Source organism: Clarias gariepinus, chromosome 23, assembly GCF_024256425.1.
Source record: "Clarias gariepinus isolate MV-2021 ecotype Netherlands chromosome 23, CGAR_prim_01v2, whole genome shotgun sequence".
NCBI classification, from domain to species: Eukaryota; Metazoa; Chordata; class Actinopteri; order Siluriformes; family Clariidae; genus Clarias; species Clarias gariepinus.
Genome location: NC_071122.1, coordinates 22,595,469 through 22,618,269, shown reverse-complemented (window position 1 = coordinate 22,618,269; position 22,801 = coordinate 22,595,469). Strand labels below are relative to the sequence as shown.

The 22,801-nt window shown below is 39.0% G+C and overlaps 1 protein-coding gene across 5 annotated transcripts in view; it reads right to left on the bottom strand.

The window, feature by feature from the left end:
- LOC128511507 (chemokine-like protein TAFA-1) overlaps positions 1 to 21,872 on the bottom strand; it is a 178,581-nt gene extending 156,709 nt beyond the window's left edge. For all 5 annotated transcript variants that reach the window (XM_053484391.1, XM_053484393.1, XM_053484392.1 and 2 more), the window contains exons 1-2: positions 21,380 to 21,872; positions 15,742 to 15,878 (exon numbers count right to left, since the gene is read on the bottom strand). In XM_053484391.1, coding sequence (XP_053340366.1) covers positions 15,742 to 15,865 — 124 coding nt within the window. In that variant the 5' untranslated portion in view covers positions 15,866 to 15,878; positions 21,380 to 21,872. The remainder of the gene's footprint in view (positions 1 to 15,741; positions 15,879 to 21,379) is intronic.
- Between the last annotated feature and the right edge of the window lie 929 nt (positions 21,873 to 22,801).

The following is a 22,801-nucleotide window of genomic DNA, read 5'->3' as shown; positions in this document are numbered from 1 at the left end:
GCTATTGATTAAACTATCTCATCTCTGTGCATTATTAAGTTGTGGCCAAAACAAAGCATTCAATAGCTATGCATTAAACTATCTCATCTTCGCATGTTATTAAGTTGTGGCTACAACATAGTATCTTATGGCTATGCATTAAACTATCTCATCTCTGTGCATTATTAAGTTGTGGCCAAAACAAAGCATTCAATAGCTATGCATTAAACTATCTCATCTTCACATGTTATTAAGTTGTGGCCACAACATAGTATCTCATGGCTATGCATTAAACTATCTCATTTTTGTGCATTATTAAGTTGTGGCCAAAACAAAGCATTCAATGGCTATGCATTAAACTATCTCATCTCCACACGTTATTAAGTTGTGGCCACAACATAGTATCTTATGACCACGTATTAAACTATCTCATCTCCACTCATTATTAAATTGGGTCCACAACAATATCTCGTGGCTATTAAATGGGGCTAAAATTCTAGCAACTTATTGTAAGAAACTTGTGGAGCACGACCTGAAATGTCTTACCTAAGTCAAATGATTAAAAGTCAATATTACCAAATTCTAACTTCTGACCCACTGGTGGTGTGATGAAAGAAATAACAGCTGAAATGTTATATTCTTAAATTTGAAAGTAAAGTATTGATCTAAGACCGGGAATCTTTACTAGTATTACACATTGGCTAAGGTGTACGTAAACATCTGACTTTAAAAAGAAAAAAAGTAAGAAAGAAAAAGAATGTAATGATCCAACAAACACTATGCACACAGTGCACTCTGTGCGTGTGTGTGTGTGTGTGTGTGTGTGTGGTACAATCTCCAAATTGCCAAATATTTTCTTCTTTATACCTAGAACCTGTCAGAGGTTCTCAGTTTAGCTAAGTGTGTTCTTGAAAGAGTCAAGTAGATGATTTTACCCAGAACATAGAACCCTGGCAGTGCTTAGTGCCCTTAACGATTTGTGCCCTTATGATTTTTTTTCTTCACACTTACACACAGACACTACACCTGGATGTTTGCTCTGTCTCTCTCACATCACTCTTAATAAGGCATGCACACATGCAATATGTTCACACACACACACACACACACACACACACAAGCCTTATACAACTGCACACACAAACTATGCTAACTGTATATCTATTCCCTCTCTCTCTTTTGCTCTTTCTCTCTCTCTCTCACACACACACGTTCATTTGTTTTCCTGGAGGCTGCGTGGCAGTAGACGCTGCCTCGTTCTCTCTGTACATGGCCGCCTGGCTTTAGCAAACACGGCGCAGCCTGCCCCGCGGCACGCCGGCTAATAACACACGCTCAGGTGAAAACACATTACTGCTCTGCGGCGGCTGTGGCGCTGAAAAGTAATACAAACACCTTCAGGAACTGTGTCTCCGACCGATTTTTCCGAGTCTCACACATACGCCTACGCTCTCACACCTCGGAAAGCTTTACACCTGCTATAACGACCAACCTACAACCTCCTTGTTCTTTAATGTAGGTAGAGGATTCCTGACCTCGACAAAGGCGTTCCTGCCCACATTAAGACGTTGTCCTGTTGCGCCTTCACAGCGTTTGAGCTTGTAAGGGTTTTTTGTGTGTGTGTGTGTTTAATTATCAGGGTTACTGAAATCACAGGGCGTGTTGGTGGAGAGGGTTGTGGTTTAAGTGTTTTTGACCGAGACCTCGAGGTCAAGCGGTGCCCCGGAAGATATCTTTGACTTTGCTAATGCATGGAGCGTCTCAGAAGTGCTTGAGAAGCTGGTGTACTTCTTACGCATTCATCGTCTGTACCACTATACAGGGTCGCGCGGACCCCTGGGTCTCCGGGGCAGGGAACACCCTGGGGCTAATCCATCGCAGGATGCACACAATTTGGAAACGCCAATTAGTCTAATCCAGAAACCAGAGTACCTGGAGGAAACCCGTCTAGAACGTGCAAATTCCACGAGGCGGGAATCGACCCTGGATCCTGGAGGTGCAAAACGACAGTGCTAACCGCTACGCCACCGTGCCGCCAGCTGGTGTACTGTATAGTTTTAATATCTGGTGAATATTCACAGTGTGTACCGGATTGTTTTGTTCTTTTATTACAATACGGGTGTAATAAAGTCACAGGGCAGTGCTTTATTTTACGACATAACGACTGGTCATGATACACAAAATTAAACAAGCATTGAGAAAACTAGCATTTTATTAGCTGGGTGATGAAAAAAAAAACAACACCTGAGAACACCTAAAACAAAAACAGCTTAGAAAAGAGAGAGAAAGCCTAATTTCTACGCTACAGAACTGAGCACAAAAATTCCTGCGGCTTTCACACCTGATCCAGGCCAAATTATAGCCATACCATCAGGTACTGTGTGTGTGTGTGTGTGTGTGTGTGTGTGTGGAGGAAGAGGTGCACTGCCACTGCAGGCCAGCATTGTGTCATGTCACATTCGGCTCATCTGTCAATGTAGTGGATTATTTCTTGAGAGACCGGAATTGGCTGCCTGGAATCGGAGCGCCATCAATCTCGGCTGAGTGCCGGGCGCAGGGGAGGCCGGGCCGCGCAGGCTCATGGGATATCAGCCGAGCGGAACCGGCGCCCGAGCAGGTGATGAAGCAGCCGAGCGACTCTCGTTACTCAACACCATCCTCGGCAGTGACGGCGAGCGCAGGCAGAGAGAGTGTGTAGGAAAAGATATACTGTATAAAGAGAGATGTATCAAATCAAATCAAAGCAGAATCCAAACAATGCCTAAATGAGACACACATACACACACATATACAGTGTACACACTCCCTCTACACACCTTAGTCTATCACCTGGGCACACAAACCGTCCTATTCTTTACACTCTCAACTGAGTCAAGCTGCACACCACAACTGCCAAGCGCTCTAATTAGATTTCTTTGGGTCCATCTGGACTCCTAGTTTCCAACCCAAGCTTCCCAAAACCCACGTCTGCGTCACCATCGATGAAGCCACCCGTCCCCCATCCCCCCCGTCCCCCGTCCCCCCTCTCCGAGTACAATTCGGAACCGAGTCCAACGAGTTAACACCGTGTGCGAATCTAAATTAGAACACACTCCACTCTAACCACGTCTCATAAACGAAAGAAGTTTGATAAACATGAAGAACACTTTCCTTTAACAATGAACACAGCAGGTTCTCTCAAGCCGCGCAGTAGAAACATTATTTCAGTTTTCTCTAATAAATAATGAGTTCCAGTTAATTCCCGAATTAACAATTCTCTGATTGCTTACACAAAACTGAAACATTTATTTTCCCACCAACATAAACGTTCCTATTTTTGTAGTCATCCATTTATTCAGTGTTTAGTGAGAAAAAAGTGAGAGAAGGCACCATGGACCGGAGCGTTCTCATGGGACCGGCTCTCAGACATGTGAAACCAGGACTGTCTTTAAAAGTAAAATTGCAACATTAATAGCGTAGCTTTGTAAGTTTAGACTTTATTTCAGAAACAAAGACTCGAGGACCACACCCACTCTTCAAAGAATGTTAGAAAAAAAGGTTAGGCCACGCCCCCTAAGTGAATCTCATAGGCTACGTTTACATTAACAGCCTGAAGTGACTGAACTTAGATTTTTTTTTCCCCCCTAATGTGATCCAGATCTGAGTGAGTTACTGATCGGAAGGTTGGCGGTTCAAGCCCCAGCTCCCCAAGCTTGCCATCATTGGGCTCCTGAGCATGGGTCATAATCCTATCTGCTCCAGGGTGCTGTATCAGGGCTGACCCTGTATCCTGACCGGTTCTACAGTGCTGTAGTGTACACGTGAAAAAATAAAGGCTTGATTTTTTTACGGCTAATGTTTTTTAGATCAGATCTGAGTCACTTTCATATGTGATCCTAGAACGGACATATAAATGTGATATGTGGTCATGTGACTTGAATAAGAACACTCAAATGGAGCTTCATGTCAATTTTTGTGTCCGCACATGCATGGGGCGCGTTAACGGCAGCACTGGGATATCATAGCTGCGCTAGCAAAAACTGCTAAAACAGCCAAAACGCGGTATCTGGCTTTTTTTTCCCTTTTTTAGGACATCAACAAATGCAGCCAACTAACTGAAGCCACATCCCAAGCAGAGTTTTGCTAAAATTCGCATCCGTTGATTGAAAAGATTGAGCTCTCGAACAAATATCATGTGTTTTAACCCAGATGGTGTGAGCGAAGACGCATGGATGTGCACATGCATGGCTTTTCAGAGGACAGATGTGTCCACCTTAGACTCAGACAAAAGTCACTTGTAATTCTGGACCACCATGGCATGCAAATCCGATTTGACACAAAAATCTAAATTGAACCTAACAGCTTTATAATGTGAACACAGCTCTAGTCTGAACTGAACGTTTGAGATTAAACTGAGTGTGATGATTTAGACATGCAAGTTTCATGACTCCAGCGTAAGTGCAAACTGTGAATAAAAGGTTGTTTGTTCAAATCCTACCCTGCCCCTGAGTACGGCCCTGGTCGCTGAACCGCGCAGCTTTGTGCTTGTAGCAAATCATCCGCAGAACGAATAAGGATAAATATCGTGAAACTCGTAACCATTTCTGAATGACTTCTTGATTCGATTGAACAATTCTGCACGCTACGGCGATCACGGCTGCACGCTGTCTCGCGCTATCGAGGCCGCGCCGTATCCCTAATGCTGATTTGAAGTGTATGGAGTGTATGAAGTGTATGCGTTCCATTTGGTTAATGATTAAATAAGTGATGACAGGTATTCATAGCGCATCAGGCTCAAGTCCCACTTAGGCGAAAAAATCGCTTCCAATTCAGGACGCTGCTTTTAATAGAGTCAGATTGCATAATGAAAAATTAAGAATAAAACACGTCAAAAAAAAGAGCATGTTCAAATACTCAAGCCCTTTTCTCTTTACCTCGCTCTCTCTCTCTCTGTCGTACCTATTTTTGTCCCGATGTCCGCCTAATGAAACTAGAGATGGCCCTGAAATTACAAAATCAATTCTAATTCAGACATTCATCATAGTTTTCGAATTTCCAGAAAACAGGATCAGTAATTTCAACTGACGGTCGGTCTGATATCGACGTCCAAGTCGACTGCCTAATGTGGCCATTAGTGAAAACATGATTTTATTTCATGCCAGGCGACGTTATGTTCCAGTGGCGGATCAATGGGACAAGAGCGCGTGACGTGGATTAGAGAGTAATTTCTGTTAAAGGGATTGTGGCTGTATATCAACATGATGTCGTGCTGTAATAAAGACATCGGAGACGGGTTTATCTTTTACATGATGCTACACTAATGACATTGGTGAAAATCACATAAAAATGTTATTTCTGATATATACTCAACTGAAGGCGGGGAAATCTGGGAACTCTGAGAATGTTTTTAAAATTATTTTGCATCCAATCAGGTGCATCCAATTTCTCCAAATGCTCCATGGGCTCACGTGATTAGTTAGTGTCCGTTTGATTAAAAGGTGAACGAGAAACACCATCCCTGTTACCAATGCAGCGCGGACCGGAGTGCAAACTGGGGTCCGTTCTTCGTACGCCGCTAACTCAGTTAGCTGGATTTGATTGTTGTGGATTTGTCCTGATCTTGGATTGTTTCGTTCTTCGATGCGCTTTTTCGCCTTTGTTGTCATAGCAACATGTCCGTAAGCTTGAACCTGCTCGGAAGCAGGTTTATTTCATGTAAACAGGATTATGGCCGCGCTCCTGGCGGGTTATGATTGTTTGAAATGGCGAGGTCACATCTGATTGGTTAAAGAGCACGACTGACGCGGACTGACTCACGTGGGAAAAGAAAAGTATCTTGCATATATATACCAATAAATATAATTGCTATTAAATATTATATTAGAACATAAATTCATATGTTTATTAATATCAAATATTACTATTATAATGAAGCCTACACACGAGACAGCCGTCAAGACCATTAATACAAATTCTTGTATAATGTTTATTTTGTAACACATTTATTTTTCAGCTGTTTGTCATGAATATGCAAATAAATAATTATATATAATAAAAATAAATATTTTTTATAATGATTGATTGGACGAAGCTAATTTTATTATAACAAACAATATAAAAGTATACATGCATTTAAAAATAAATATATTTCAATTTTTTTATATATACCATATTTATTTTCATATTGCTTATTTTATTTTATTGTCTCGTGTAATATGTAATTTGTAATTTGTAAAGCAGTAACCTATGAATTTATGTTCTAATATAATATTTGATATCGATTATGTGTGTGTGTGTGTGTGTGTGTGTGTGTGTGGGGGGGGGGGGGGGGGGGGGGTTGGGGGGGCAATCCATGGCAGGGGGGCATTTCAGCGCATAACACGTGTTAAAAAAAATCTGCCGCTCTTTTTTCATTTCGTCAACCAATCGAATGGGTTGTGATCAGTGTTTCTACTGTCGATGCATATCGCCTTTTAAACCAACGCATGAACGCACAATAATCCTAAACAACTCAATCCAGCTCTACTAATCATCAACAACAGGTGAGCTCGAAGAACCGACTTAGCCGGATCGTAATTAGAACGATGATCTCATCTTAGATGTGTCAGTTCATCTCGGATGTGTCAAGCCACGTGCGAAGAACGGACCCCTGGTGTCTGGTGCTACGTGTGATTATCTCATTTGGTTATAAAAGGTAATTGTCAAAGGTGCCATGCTATACTTCTCTTTAAAGAAGGTTATTTAAGCCTAAGATGTCTCTAAAAGCTGTCTGTTTATGTTCCAGCTGAAATACGACTTACTGGCATTCTGGTATCCGTGAAATTCCTTCTGCCTTACTCCTGTTTCACACGTGCTGTTTCAGTGTCTGTAGCTTCAAATGCAAATGAATTACAATCCCAAATGTCCCTTTGTGGAAGTGGAATTTTTTAGCCAATCAGAATGGAAAACAGGTATTATTATTATTATTATTATTATTATTATTAGCCTGGAATGGCATCATACTAGGCAGGGAATTTGAACAGCTAGTTAATTTATGGAGATTACCAAAAAAAAAAAAACAGACAATAATATATATGCAGTAAAATATGTAAAAAAAAAAAAAAAAGCCCTAAAAGGTAAATTTCACAAAATATTGTAGTTTTTTTATTTTTTAAGCTAAGGCACAACTTTAGCACAAGCAGTTGTAGGAAAAATGATCAACAACAGGGTGATGCAAGTTAATGAGAATCAGAGTTACTGTACTTTTATTTACCTGCTGTACAGTACATCGCTACTACACTATGAATGCACGTCTGGAAGTGTTTTATTCCTTTTATACCGCAGGAATTTGCCATTTCATGTGTTTGTAGCTACATTTAAAGTTGTGCAACATCCATGAAACCTTTGTTATCGCAACTTTAAACAATGTTTAACAAAACCTACAGCGTACAATGCACCTAGACTGGAGACTCATTTCCTAAACCCGTGTCTTTACAGAGGACTTCACCTTATCACGTATTACACACAGAGTTTCTTTTATTAAAACGCAGCATATTACTTTCATTACAATAGTTTGTATAAAGCGTCTTACTGGGAATTAGTCATTAGTGTAAAGACCGGAGCGTACTGTATTTAAACACACATATTCACTTAAACCTTGTTGTTATAGAAAATTAATCAATACTTAAAGACCAAGCAGATTTAAGAACATGTTTGAGCCTGTGGATTTCTGTAAAACACCCTCAGCCTGAGACAGGTACTTTATAGATTACACTAAATATTTATTATGACATGCGCTTCATCACCGAGTCTGATGTAACACGCTGTAACACACTCCCGTTTGTCTCTTTAACATTTCCTGGGTTAGAGCGAACGCCGAAGACCAGCCGGGATCCAGTTTCATCATCTTAATCGTTACGGTTAAACAGCGCGCCGCCATTCATTTCATAACAAATCCGTTACATACATCGCTTGGAAAACCTCAAAGCTTTTGAGGAAAGCTGCTCATTCGATTAGCACTGCATGTATAGGAGTGTGTTATTGTGATGGCTGTTTTGGAGAGCAGACTGTGGTTGCGAGCGTAGCTCTTGGCTTAAGGGTTTGCTGTCTATGAAAGACATTAAACTCGACTCTAATTTACTCGAGAGGAAAGAAGAAAAGCTCTCATACAGTACATCTGGCAAGCGATGCACGTGTACTGTACGTGAGAGAGAGAGAGAGAGAGAGAGAGAGTGGGAAGCTGTATGTATTTATATAATGCCATCTACACACGTTCACTAGAAAAGTGTTCTTTACATGTGACAGGATCTCTGTGCTCTCTCTCTCTCTCTCTGTGATGATTTCTCTTTACTGTTTAAACCGACCGCATGCATAATTCACCAGACACTTTCTGTAGGTCACGCTCTTCGCTGTACATCTTTAGCATCGAGCTCTTCCGGGCCAGATGAAAAGTTTTTTTTTTTAACCTATACTTTTTTCTTAACCCTTCGCTTTTTTATTTCCCTCTCGCTCAAACTCTCACAGCCTGATTCTTTTTAATTCAGTAAATTGGTAGTTTTTGTATGCTGCATTTTTTATTTTTATTTTAATCATTAGATTCATGATCTTATATTAAGAAATAGACAAATATACAGCCAAAACAATGTATCAGTGCTAAAAAAGTGTCTCACGTAGGTGAAAAAGTGCATCTTCAGATTAGCACCAATACCTAATGCTTTTTACCTCCCATTTTTTTGTAAATACAGTGTGAATACACATTAATATTTTTAGCATATAAAAAGAAACACATTTTCTGAATACAATTTCATGCTCTTTTATGTCTGTAGTGTCCTTTTTTGAATTCGAATCTTTTAAGGATTTTATTAATTAACTGTTGTTCAGATGAGACTTGGTTGATTTAGATTTCACATGAAAAAGTGTATTATTTAAAAATGCTAAGATACTGCAACATGAATTTGACATTGGTTACGGACACTACAGATTTTTTGGGGAAAAAAAATCCAGAAATTTTTACACAGAATCCTTTAATTTAAGCAACACTTTTTACAGGTCATATGTTTCTAGAAGCTTAAACCATTTTAAATATCAATACATAAAAAATATGAATAATTAGCATTTGAAATTATTATAGTTTGACAGTATAACGCTGAAAAATAGGCATTTTTTTCACTTCCATGCCGCATAAACTTCAGAAGTAGCTTCTTTGGCTGTGTACTTTCTGTGTTATATGTATAACATTAAAAAATACAATAAAATCAGCACCAATACTGCATTTTGGATAAAAAAAGGAGTTAGTTTAAGAATAAAGCCACCAAGTGCACTAATAATCCTATTAGAAAACTGGCTCTGCAATAAGTCCCTAAATAAAAAATTATGTTCCTTCAGCAGGGTACGTGTAATATTTTTATTTAATTGCTCTTCTGTGTTTTTTTTTTTTTTGTCTTTTGCTCTGTAGAACTAAAAGTACTTAAACTGTAATAAGACACAAGAAACTCCAGGTACGAGGTAAAGCAGTGAAAGCAAACAGTGCCTGTTAATTAATGAGCTTTCTGAGGGTTTCTGTTGTTGCTTTTCGTCCTTTATCTTATTAACTATTATTGCTCTCCTCCTCCTTGCGGTCATGTGCCACCACTTTAAATGACATTTTCAAACATGACATACATAAGAAGCTGATATAAATATTTTAAGAAGAAAACACCGACTCATTGCCCCTGCCAGTAAACCACTCTGCTTTGCTCTGAGTCACTGAAGGTACGCTTCCGGGACTCCATTAAAAGTGTGACACGCTGCACTCGAAGCGCTGTTTTTCCCCCCGATTAGAGAAGCACCTCTCGGGTTCTGTGCCTTTCTGACCCCCCGCGCTCAAACCCCAGCTCGGCTTAAACACTCACCGAGATATCTGACGAGGAACATAATTGTCATTTCCACCAGAGTCTGTGTGATCAAAGCAACTGGCATTCGTAGCATACTGATGGAGTGAAGTGTAGCCTGGAGCCACATGCGAGCATGCACACACACACACAAACACAAACACACACACACATGCTTGCACACAAACACAATAATTTGGCTGAATTTTGTTCTCTTCAGTGCATCTGCTGAGGAAACATGAGAGGCGACTGATGAGTGTGTGTGAGACCGAACCGATTCTCAGATGCTCAATCTCTCTCACTCTTATTAATAAATGCACACACACACACACACACACACGTTTTTATGTGTAATTCCGTGTTTCACCTTATAATATCTGGAACCATATGAGTTACAATAAGTCCCCTACATACGAACGAGTTCCATTCCGTAAGTCCAGTTTGTTCGTAAGTCCAACAAACATTGTCTAGGTACTAGGATGCCAACACACTTGGCTATACACAGTATATTACAGTAGAGTGTTCTTTAGATCCGTGCTGATGGTCGAACAATTCATGTTAAAAGACTGAGCATGCTGCATGCACGTGACAATGTATGCTGGACATGTGATCTAACTTCTGTGATTGAACATTCACGAACATACAGTATGTTCATATCTTCGACATTTTATAACTCAAATGTTCGTATGTAGGGGACTTATTATTTAAGATAAGGTTAAACTTGTTAACTGACCCGCCTCTGTTTAAAGCCAAACATAAGACTTACTTATTTAGAATGTCTTTTGATATTTTATGATTTTATGTGTTTTTATTGCAATTTTATAATTGTACATGTTTTATTTTGTTTTGTATTTTTATTGCTATCTTATTGCCATGTTATGGTCTTTTTTTTGGTCCAGCTTTGGTACATTTTGATTTATTTATACAGCACCTTATAGCACCTTATTAAAAATTCTAATAAATATTTTATTTGTCACATACACAGTCATACACAGTATTGGAGTGAAATGCTTAAATGACCTTAAGAATTAAAGATTATTAATGGGAAATAAACATGAATAAAAAAAAGAAGTAAAATATAAAAAATAAATTTAGCTAAGGTAAGAAAAATATATCTATAAAAAATAAGACGAAATATACAATATAAGAAATATATAGGAAAACCTAGCCGTACAATTATGGAGAAGAGATTATTTCTGTACAAATATAGATAAATATAAAAACTTTAGTATTATTGAGTCAAAAAAAAAGTGTCTTGTTGAAAGTGACTTTTGTGCAATGGGCAAAGAAATAAAATAGAAATGTGTAAGTGTGTCCATAAGTGTCCATAAATGTCCAGAATGAGTGCAAAAAGACAAATGTCCATAGGAGTGTATGTGCAAAATGGTTTAGTCCTGTGTGGTGTACTGATCAAGAGACCATATCGCCTGCGGGAAGAATCTCCTCCTCAGTCTCCCTATATTGGCCCTTAGGAAGCTGATTGATTGATTGATTGATTGATTGATTGATTGATTGACTGACTGAGTGATTGATTGATTGACTGAGTGATTTATTGATTGATTGTTAATAACTGTGATTTAAAAGTTTTCAATAATTGATGTCTTCAAAAGTAGTTTATTAAAAAACATAAACAAACAAATAACATGATGGTCGTTTATTATTGTCCTGCCCTACCTCAGATATCTTCAGTTGTGCGTGTAATCAAGTCTATTCAATAAAAGCCACGGCATATACAGTACCATAAAAACTTTCAGCTTCATCAGTTTAAAAATCGTGCCTAATCAGACTTAAATGCAAAACCTAAGCTTAATCAGACTCGTCTGTGTGAATTTGTTTGCGGTTAAACCCATAATCAGCCAGCTCATTGTACATCTTAAAACATTTCACTGAGTAACTATTAAAAAGTGTTCGGTAACTACAGGATCGGATTTTCAGTCTGACCGATGGATCGGGGGCATGTAAAGCAGAAAGTGTACATAAAGATATCATTAACTACAATTTAATTATAATTAATAGAAAAAACTTCTAGTTCCTACTTGTGTATGTGTCAGAGGGTATGATGATTGACAGCGGCTGCAGCGCAGTTTAACAAGCTCAGTACAATACAGTTCAAGACAACAGCTCACAGACTGAACCTTGGTCAATTATTCACAAAATGATCTTCAAAATAATTTCATTAAATTTTTCCTCCATAACACTGTAACACCCTTCTCCATAACAAACCTCCGACAGAAACACTACACTCAAGTGCCGCACCACTTACCTCCTGACTCCACTTTTTTTTTTTGTTTTAATATCACAACACTTTCATTGGCTTAATTATCAACAGCATAATTAGTGATTATAACACTCGCTCCCTCATGAACTGATTTATGTTTGGTCTAGACCACACTCCATTATCAGTTTGTAATATTGACTGTACTGTGATACAGCGCTGGTTCTCAGACACACCTCTGAATCTATCACTTGCTCGTACACACTGAGGATAAAGTCAGTATGTAACTGAACAGATACTGTATGTCACGGACCGACTATGTATTATTAACAGATTTAGGTGTGTTAACATTAGTGTCCTGTAGTGTGAGATTGTATTTAATTGTGTTTTACTGGACCATATGGCACCATATTGACCCATATAGAACTCTATTGTACCATATATCACTTTATTGTGTCTAATAGTACTGGATTGTACCATATAATTACAGTATTGTACCATATAGCATTGTAGTGTACCATATTATACTGTATTCTCCATCCATCCATCTAGGAACCAACTAGGAACCGTGGAGGCCAATGGTGAGCATTGTATTTATTCCCATTTGTACAACCGTGGTAGGATCTCCGGTCAACATTCACACACACATTCATACACTACGGGCAATTTGGGAACGCCAATTAGCATAATCCGCATGTCTTTGGGCTGTCGGAGGAAACCGGAGAACCTGGAAGAAACCTACCAAGCACTGGGAGAACATGCAAACTCCATGCACACAGACCCCGAGATGGGAATCAAACCCAGGACCTGGAGGTGCAAGGTAACAGTGCTAACCACTAAGCCACCATAATACTGCATTGTACCATATAGCACCATAAGGTACCATATAGCACTGTACTGTACCATATAACAACATATTACACCATATAGCATTGTAGTGGACAGTACCATATAATACTGTATTGTACCATATGACTGCTGTATAGTACCATATAATTACAGTATTGTACCATATGACTGCTGTATAGTACCATATAATTACAGTATTGTACCATATGACTGCTGTATAGTACCATATAATTACAGTATTGTACCATATGACTGCTGTATAGTACCATATAATTACAGTATTGTACCATATGGCACCATAATGTACAATATAGCACTGACTTGTACCATATTGCACCATTTAGCACCATATTATACCATATACTGTAGAAATCTATTGGACCATATAATACTGTGTTGTCCCACCTAGCACCGGATTGTACCATATTGTACTGTACCATATAGCACTGTATTGTAGCATATGCAACATATATTGTAGCAGTTACTATATTATACAGTACCAAATAGCAACATATTCTACCATATAGAACTCTATTGTACCATATGGTGCTGTACTGTACCATATAGCATCATAGTGTACCGTATTGTACTGTATTGTATAGCACCGTACTGGAGCATAACGTATTGTGTTGAATCATACAGCTACTGTATAATACCGTGTAGCACCAAATTGTACCTTATAGTGCAATAATATACCATGTACATATCTATTATACCATATAGAACTGTATTGTACTGTATTCTGATTATAATTCATACACATTCATATTTTATGCAAACTTCCAAAATTCTTATGATTGTGTAAAATGCTACACAAATAAAATTGAGTTGAATTGAATATTGTACCATATAGCACCATAATATACCATATTCAACTCTATTCTGCCATATAGAACTGTATTGCATGTCACATATCATATCACACTGTACTGTATCATATCATGTACGACAAACCATATACGGTCATACCATGCAGTACTATTAAACATTAGATCATATTGCATTTTCATGTATCATAATGTATTGTAACATACAATACATTTTGTATTGTACAGTAATATTTCATACCTTATTGTTTTGTAAGATATCATAAGCATTCCATTTTGTTTGTGTAAGCACATCGTATTGTAACACATCTTATCATATTATACCGTTTCATGTTTTATTCCCAAATGAGTGTCTTTGCCCTGTTTACGTCAGGTCTGCACACATCACAAGTAAATCTTCTTACTTTTAAATGAGATATATGACATAAAGGTATTGGCTTCAGATTTATCAACACTTAGCACTGACTATACTGTACATTTTGCTGTTTAAGAAAGAAAATATACATAACCCAGTCGCATTAGCTGCATTAGCATGTTGCTAACAAGATACAAAACAAAGACAGTGACTTTATCTGTCGAAGTCAGAAATTATGAAATTCTGCCTTTTCAAACTTCCATATCTCAAAAGTGATATTTGAACCGTTTGTTACAAGACAAATCCTCAGTGATGTGCTGCCTGTTCCTTTAATTTGCACTTGTTAAATCTACACCGTATTCACTCAGACACAATAGACACTGAACTGGTACAGATATAAATACGCATACAGTTACATACTGTACCTGGCTGTAACATGTTATACCACACCGAGTCAAATAAAATCAAGCTGAATTATTGCACTGTATCTCATTGTACCATATTAAAACACATCATATTTTACCTTATTAAAAGATCAGTATTTGTATTTGATGCCATATCATAATTAAGCATATTGTAATGTAATGTGGTGTGTTGTGTTGTGCAGTATTACTGCCCAGTCTCGTTGCACGAATCGGGCATCACATTCTGCTGGTATCACTGAAATGTCACTTTATTTAAATAACATGTAAAAATTCCAACATCCACCACACTTTTTTTTTTTTTAAACCAACACCCACGCAATCAGATTCTTCTAAGACATTTGTCATCAATTTCATACATGACAGCTTTCAGTCGCACAAGGTCACGCTAGAATGACTCACGCCTTACACGAAGAGTGGCATACATCTTCATTTACGTAACGGAACAGTACATTGCTTATTGATTCAGAGCAAATGACACACATCTGGACCCGTCACCGCAGGCTGACGTGAGCGCAAGAATGTCGTTAAGGCTGAGTAATAATAAATAACACAGCCAGGAAAGACTGTTGATTACTGTACGCCGCACAAGTTTGTTCGAAGGCTATATATGGAATAAGGCTAGGATACATACACACACACACACACACACACACACACATATATATATATATATATATATATATATATATATATTGTTATAAACAGCGAGCAACAGCTCTATCAACAGTTAGGCCTCGGAAGCAGGGTGTTTAAAAATACCAGAAACATTTGCATTTTTAATGCATTCTGACATTTTAGCACGTTGTTTCATCCCCAGCTTTAGCAACTTAGCAATTTAATAGCTCACTAATCACTAATATTCCCAGAACACGGTATCCATTTTCAAATTTTCCAGATGTTTTCCATGAATGGTCAACTAGACGATGAATTCCCAGGTGTTTCAGATGCCTGGCTACCTTTAGAAAAACATCAGCGATGCAAGCGGCAGACCAGGAAAGGCAAAGGTGTACGCGTCTAGCCCATTTCCCACCACAGGTGTCGTCTCTGTAACGGAGAAAACGACACAGGAGCTTCTAAACGACACCTCAAACCGGGCTGCTGATTTGCTCAGCAGGGAGGCATTTAAGCGGAGCTCAGAGCGAGGCTCATTGAGAAAGGCCGTACAGACAACATAAAGAGGGAGAAAAGATGGACGCAGACGGGAAGGGGTCAGCGCGGGGACCGAGAGCGTCGAGCGCGGGGAGGAGGGAGGAGGGTGACTCACCGAGGATCTGGATGGCGTTACGGCCAGGGCGAGGCACGTGGTGCTGCTCGATGGTCTCGTACAGCGTGGCCTGGCAGAGCACGAGGCAGCTAAGAGCTATCCACAGACACAGGAACCACGACATGGCAGGAGACAGACTGCAAAGAGACAACACATCTGGTATGAAGAACAGCACATACTGGAGCTTACGCAGATATAACAAATGGTTCGAAGGATGCTTTTTTCTTTCATAATGTGGCACGGAACACAGATTACGCAGGGTCTTACAGTAATCTTAAGCTTTTTTTCATTGCAGCGGTCATAAATCACAAGATGTTTAGAGACAAGAAACAAGATTTATCAGGAATTAACGAGATTTTCAAAAGGCCAGGTTTCATTCCGTCTTGTCTCTGGTGACAGAAAACCGAATTAACTTTATCGTTACGATAGTAACCTCACTCAATTTGCTTTCTAATCATTCATTTCTGGCTATATTATTACAGAACGTCGCTTTGTCGATCCCCGCCGGCTCGGGTGCCTGTATTTATTTAGGCCTGTTTACAGGTAACAGCAGGGTATTGATTAGAACCTGAACTGAGTGCCGTTCCGCGCGCTGGAAACGAGTCTAAATCTTCTAAAACATGGTTCCGGAGTCAAGAGGTGAACTCTTTCAGACAAGCGGGTTTATTAGGCTTAACTTTATTATTGACACTGGGGAGGAATATTAGATTTTGCAAAACCTTAGAGGTCGGTGAACAGCGAGGTAAACACCATAACACGGCTTTGACGGGATTGAATTTCCCAATTTCCACAAGCAATCTATATACTGTTTTAGTTCCTGAAACGAAGTCAGACGGCTTAATTTACGACGAATGTTTTAACCTCAGGAGTTCAGTCTAGAAGAATGCTCGGTTATTTTTTACAGCTCGGTTCGTCTCATGGCATCAGGACCCAAGAAAAAGGAATCAGTACGAGCAGCAACCTTTAAAAATCCTTTATCAGGTTTATTTATTTATTTGTTTGTTTATTTTATTTTTAATATATGAGCATTGTAATAAATCGATATGGTGCATCAGAGTTATGTTTAGAACACACTCTGAAATTGCAGGTCAATATTCAAACCTCAGGGTGTGATACGTAAGCGCTAATCGGAAACTGCGCGCGAGTTACACACCCCATGTAGAGGTTCAGCAGAACAAAGACCTTTCGCTGGACTTCTCACGCATTCGCTTGTCGGACTGCAACTCGAGTGAGAAGCATCAATTTAAAAGAGCCAGTTCGAAGTTAGTGTGAAATGTATGTTACCGGTTATACAATCTGAAAATCTAGAAAATGCCATGACAATTACACATTTAATGACAATTTCCATCAATTAAAATGTTACCGCAGTAAGGGATGAATAGAAAGTGTGCCATATTTCCGCACAACAGCACAGGTCGGAAAGTGGCTCCTGCTGGAACGCGAGTGACAGGTTGTTATTAATGCACTCGTTCTAATAAGTTATTGTTTCTATAGTAACAGCTCATATGCAGGGACCTGGACGGTGGACGCACAACATTCCTCAACAATGGCTCGATTTAGAGCCTTTGATTGAATAATTACTGCAGCCGTTAATACGTTTCTGCTGCGACTGAAATTCTTTTATCCCGAACTGACGCAGTGAGTCGCTTCTTATCTCTTAAACCACCAGGTGGGATGACGGACCCCATGGTCATGCAGGGAAAAAATGTCACCGTGTTTCAGAAGGTGCGAATTATTGTCCTGGATCGGGCAAAGAAAACAACTGAGGCGAAGGCTGAATTGAGTGGAATTAAGTTATGAACAGGGTTGATTAGCGTGCTCGATTTTTCCATCATGAACTGTTGTAACGTTTTATGAAGTTGTATTGGGGAAAAAAATAAGGGAAGAGCCCGAGCCACTTAAAGCAGTGTTACTGTATGATCTGATGGTTGCTTTAGCTGTTAGCACCGTAATTTGCCAAAAAATGAAGTCAGCTGACGACCTGAATGTACTGAATGACCAGGTTGTCACATGTCACGGACATATTCCAGGACTCAAAGTGTACAAGACCGAGCCTTGGGGTCTTTTAGATGTCCTGCAGAATACTTCATGGAACGGTTCGACTCTCAGACAAGGAGTTGGGCAAAAATAAATACATGCGACACTGCATAAGGCTTTTGAAACATAATCAAAGTAATGAAATATTAGTGTATCAGTGATATGCAATATATTTGTTTTGTAAATAAATATATTGTTTATCACAGTAAACCAGATAAATGCTAACTTGAGTGATGAAAATGAAGTGAACTTCATTCACACTACAATCACAAGCTTGTTTTTTATTTAGAGAGAGAGAAATGGAGAAAGTGAACTAACTTGGAAACTCTTCAGCATTAATCCCACAGCAATAAACCGTTAAAACCCTGATGTATCGCGCATTAATAAATCCATCATTGTGATGTTCGGCAGATCGACGTGACCCTTTAAATTCACAGAAATGCTCATGAAGGACACATGCTCGAGACGCTTATCCTTCAAACTGGTCCGTGTTTACTGTATGGCGCTGACGGTAACCATGACAACCGGTCCTGGGTTAATCCGGAAACCTGGGTTTCTGAACTAACCCAGATTCTGTGATGTTTTAAGCCTTTTCGAGGGTATTGAGTTACTAAAAAGCAGACATAATGGAGTAATGTGTAGAGTGTGTTAGTGGTATATGATTTGACTGATTGGGGACACAATGCTGGAATATGAGCTCATGAATATTCAACAATGTAGGAAATGTTTATTAGCACGGTATTGAAATCCTCTGCTCCTGCAATAAATCCCGGTTAATCCTCCAGGGTTTGTAGAAATGTGAACCGCTTCTTCTAACACTTTCTCTCTGGCAAACCGCCATTTCATAACCGCCTGAGGGAGGAAATAAATAAATACACAAACACTTTGCTTTTTCTACCCCCCCCCCCCCCCCCCCCGCCTCCTTCAGAGCAACAGTAAACAAAGATAAAACCTAAACTATGTTTATGGTACAGTAACAGTTAAATTTATGCATAATAATAATAATAATAATAATAAAAAGAAAAAAATATTAAAGGAACAATGCAGTTATGCCTTAAAATTTGGGTCAATAATAAATTAATTACACTCAGCTGAGCTGAATAAGTCGTGTTATTCTCTCGCTGTCATGTTTCTGCATGATTTCCTAGAGAATTTGCTTGTTTTCTATTGTGTTATTAAACACGATGGCGGCTAAAATTATTTAAAAGCCTTTCATTTGTCTAAATCTGTGGACTGTTTGGTCAATTTAATGAATAAACACAGCTCTCGCTTGCTTCGGTGCATTGCTCATCTCATCTCATCACATCTCATCTCACCACACGCACCATACTAACCACTTCTGGATTTTTTTTTTTTTAACTGTACATGCAGACACCACGTGCACTGGATGCCTATTTCTCTTTTTCTCTCTCTCTCTCTCTTTCTCTCTCTGAAAACACACACACACACACACACACACACACACACAGAAACAGGAACGTTTAATACTGTGCACAAGACAATGAATGCAAAAAGCCCCGGCTACAGTATATGTAGTGTTAATGTGCTAATTGCGTACAGAGCATGCACAGGTGTGCATGAGAAACTTCAAGCATGAGAGCTTTCATCAGTATTAATCCCCAAAATGTCGTGTTCTTAATTCCTAAGTAGGTCTATACTCTTAACTTTTAGGTTAAAAATAAATACAGTCTACACAATAACAATCCCAGTGTTGATTTAACACTCTCAGTGCTCACATGAGACCAGCTGGACGTGTATAAACACTGCAGGGTGTTAATTCATCACTCTGGGTGTTCATTCAGCACTCTGGGTGTTAATCCGACACTGGGAATTTTACTGTGTACCTATAATAGATTTTTTTTTCTTTCTTTTAATTGCATAGGGACACTCCCACACCATTTAATTTTTTTTTCTAAGGAGGTTCTACTACTGCTATTTTATTTTATTTTATTTTATTTTAAACATAAACTTTGTGTATGGTAGTGTCTTATCACATAGGGTTGATCTTTAAATCTTTTTATACCCACAATAAGGATCTTTTAGTTTATTTTTCCAGAGTTTCCAGAGTTCCTATTTCTATAGTCTTTTTTTTTATTTTTAACAATCTCTACAATTTTTCTTTGTAAAGCTATACCATTCGAAAACCAGATTCCGCATGGCCTTAAAAAACAGTATGATGTATAATAATATAACATTAATAATATTACCGTATTATTATATTATCATATAATAACTTTATTATTAAAATATTTTATATATTAGGACCCTAAAAGTAGAATTCCTTAAGACTGACTAAAACCCTACCCATATATAAGCCTAATATAATATTAAGTTTTACTTTCCCTAAAGTGTGTGTGTACATCATTTTTTTTAGCTGACTCTGTACATATAGAGTCTTAACATGTTCTACATAATATTTATGTTTTAAATAATATTAAAGTATTCTAGTTGTAGGGTTTTAGTCAGTTTTAAGGAATTCTACTTTTAGGGTTCTAAACAGGTGTAAAGGGTTCTACATGTCTTTATGTCCTTTGGGTTCTACAGTATGTAGTGTTAAATGATAAAGGGGTTTTACACAGAGTGAATATTGGTAAAAGTGGGGCATGTTTTGTTGCCCATTTAATTAATTTTTTGTCACTTTACCAAGTCTAATTTATAATGATCAAATGCAAAAAAATTAAATAAAATAATCACTCATGGATACACAGGTGATGATACATTGGATCAATACTGTATGAAGTGTCCCACTTTGCCAATATTCACCCTAATTTTTAAGGGTTCAACACTTTAGTTTTAGTGTTTTACACAGTCTTAAATAATTCTACATGGTAACAGGGGTTCTGTCTAATCTTAAATGGGTTCTACACAGCCTTAAAGTATTCTACACCGTCTTTGGTGACTACATTGTCTTCTACAGGGTTCCATATGGTATTTGGGTTCTTTAATGTCCTAAAGCATCCTAGTGTTTATGCAAAGAGATTCTACTTTGTATTTATGTATAATGTTTTAAAAAGATTAAATATCCTCTTGAGCCCTGAATGTCCTCATATGAAGACATAACATTTTGTCCCAACTTCATCGTCAACGTTGCACCATCTCTTACATGAGGACTGTTAGGTCTAGTTCTTTTGCCAGACTTCATCCTGGTTGAAGGCATTAATTGAACGTATAGGCAATAAACACAAGAGTAGAGTCCGGGTCTCAGGAGGAGATAGTCCAGGGGTTCATCATGGTCTTAAAGGATTCACCAACAGGGACAAAGTCAAGGATGCATCGAAATCGCCTGAGACGTGGACTCGACTGTGGTGTACGTTGGAATTTCTACTGACTGTTTCTCTCTATTCATAAATAAACAAATAAATAAATAATTGAAGAGGAAGAAGTTTGGCAAAAGAATTATATACCCATCAGTGCTCATTTACACAATGATATAAACAGTGAAGATGGGGGAAAAATGTCATGTCCAACAAACTGGAGAAGCCGAAAACACAGAATGATCATCCCAATTAAACTCAGAAGGTCTGCCAATTAATCTGTGTGACATCTGTTTGTTTGTTTATTTGTTTGTTTTTTGTCTTTATGTGCCATTGCAGAACCTTACCTGTTCTATCACTTCTTTTCCGTCATCCAAAAAAAAAATAGTAATAATAATAAAAAAAATAATAATAATAATTTTTATAAATGTTGTACAGAACACACACAGATCCTCAGATAAATCCGCCCATGCTCGTGTCGGCTGCGTTGGAGCGCGCGCCCGCGGTAAATCACACCCGCAGCATGCACGTGCGCGCGGCTTTCCCTCCCGGTCGGACCGGCGGCGCGCGAGACGGAGAGAGACGGAGAGAGGATCACTGAGAGAGAGGATCACTGAGCTCCGTCTGGCGCCGGGACTCGGGGGCTCGCGCGCGGTGCACTCCTCATGTCACATTGAAACCGAGCGATCAAAGAGAGGAAAAGAGATCAAAGGGAAAGTCCGCGTCTCCGCTCCGTCTCCTCTGGTCTCTGTTATATTCGGAGGCGCCTGGAGACGCGTGATGGAGAAGTTTGCAGAGCTGATATTGAAACCGTTACATCGTGCCCAGGCAAGAACCAGCTCTCTCTCTCTCTCTCTCTTTATCTCTCGCTCTCTCTCTTTATCTCTCTCTCTCTCTCTCTCTCTTTCTCTGTCTGCTGCCACTGCTCCTGCGCTCTCCACCGGTCTTGTGCACTGAGAAGGCGCGCAGAGTGTGTGAGACTCTTTCTTTGCACTGCTCTAAAAGAGAGAGAGAGAGAGAGAGAGAGAGAGAGTGTGAGTGAGAGAGAGAGAGAGAGAGAGCGCGCGCATGGGTATGTCTTAAAATGAAAGTAGATATAAGAAGATATTCACACTGGAAAGAACATATTATTTCATCTTACTAGATGCACACAGTAAAGGATCCAGGGGTCCATGATGGACAAATGTGTTGGGGTGACAGCTCACACCTCATTTCGACCATGGGTTGGAAGGTCTCAAGTTTAAACCCCACAACCACCAAATTGCCATCGTTGAACCCTTGACCTTCAAACTGCTTAGATGTATAAAAAGATCAAAATGAAAGTCGCTCTGGATAACGGCATGTGCCAAATGCTGTAAATGAACTAAGTCTTCCATCCATCCATCTAGAATTCTCTGTAGTCCAACTAGAAACCGCGGAGGCCCATGGTGATTATCATTTTGTTTATTCCTATTTTTACAACCGTGTTAGAACCTCCGGTCAACATTCGCACACTACGGGCAATTTGGGAACGCCATTTAGCCTGAGTAAGCTGCATGTCTTTAGACAGTGGGAGGAAACATCGTGCCACCAAAATAAGCCTTGCCACCCCAGTATCTGCTCTGTGACCTCAAATCACATCTCTGAAACATTTCAGCTCATGCAGCTGTGAACATCGTGCACCTACTGTAAAGCATACATACAGTCGCGATGTGGCAATTTAATTTTAACAAAAAACATTTTAAATTTATTTGTGCCAAAATATATTAGGTAATTAGGAATTAAACATA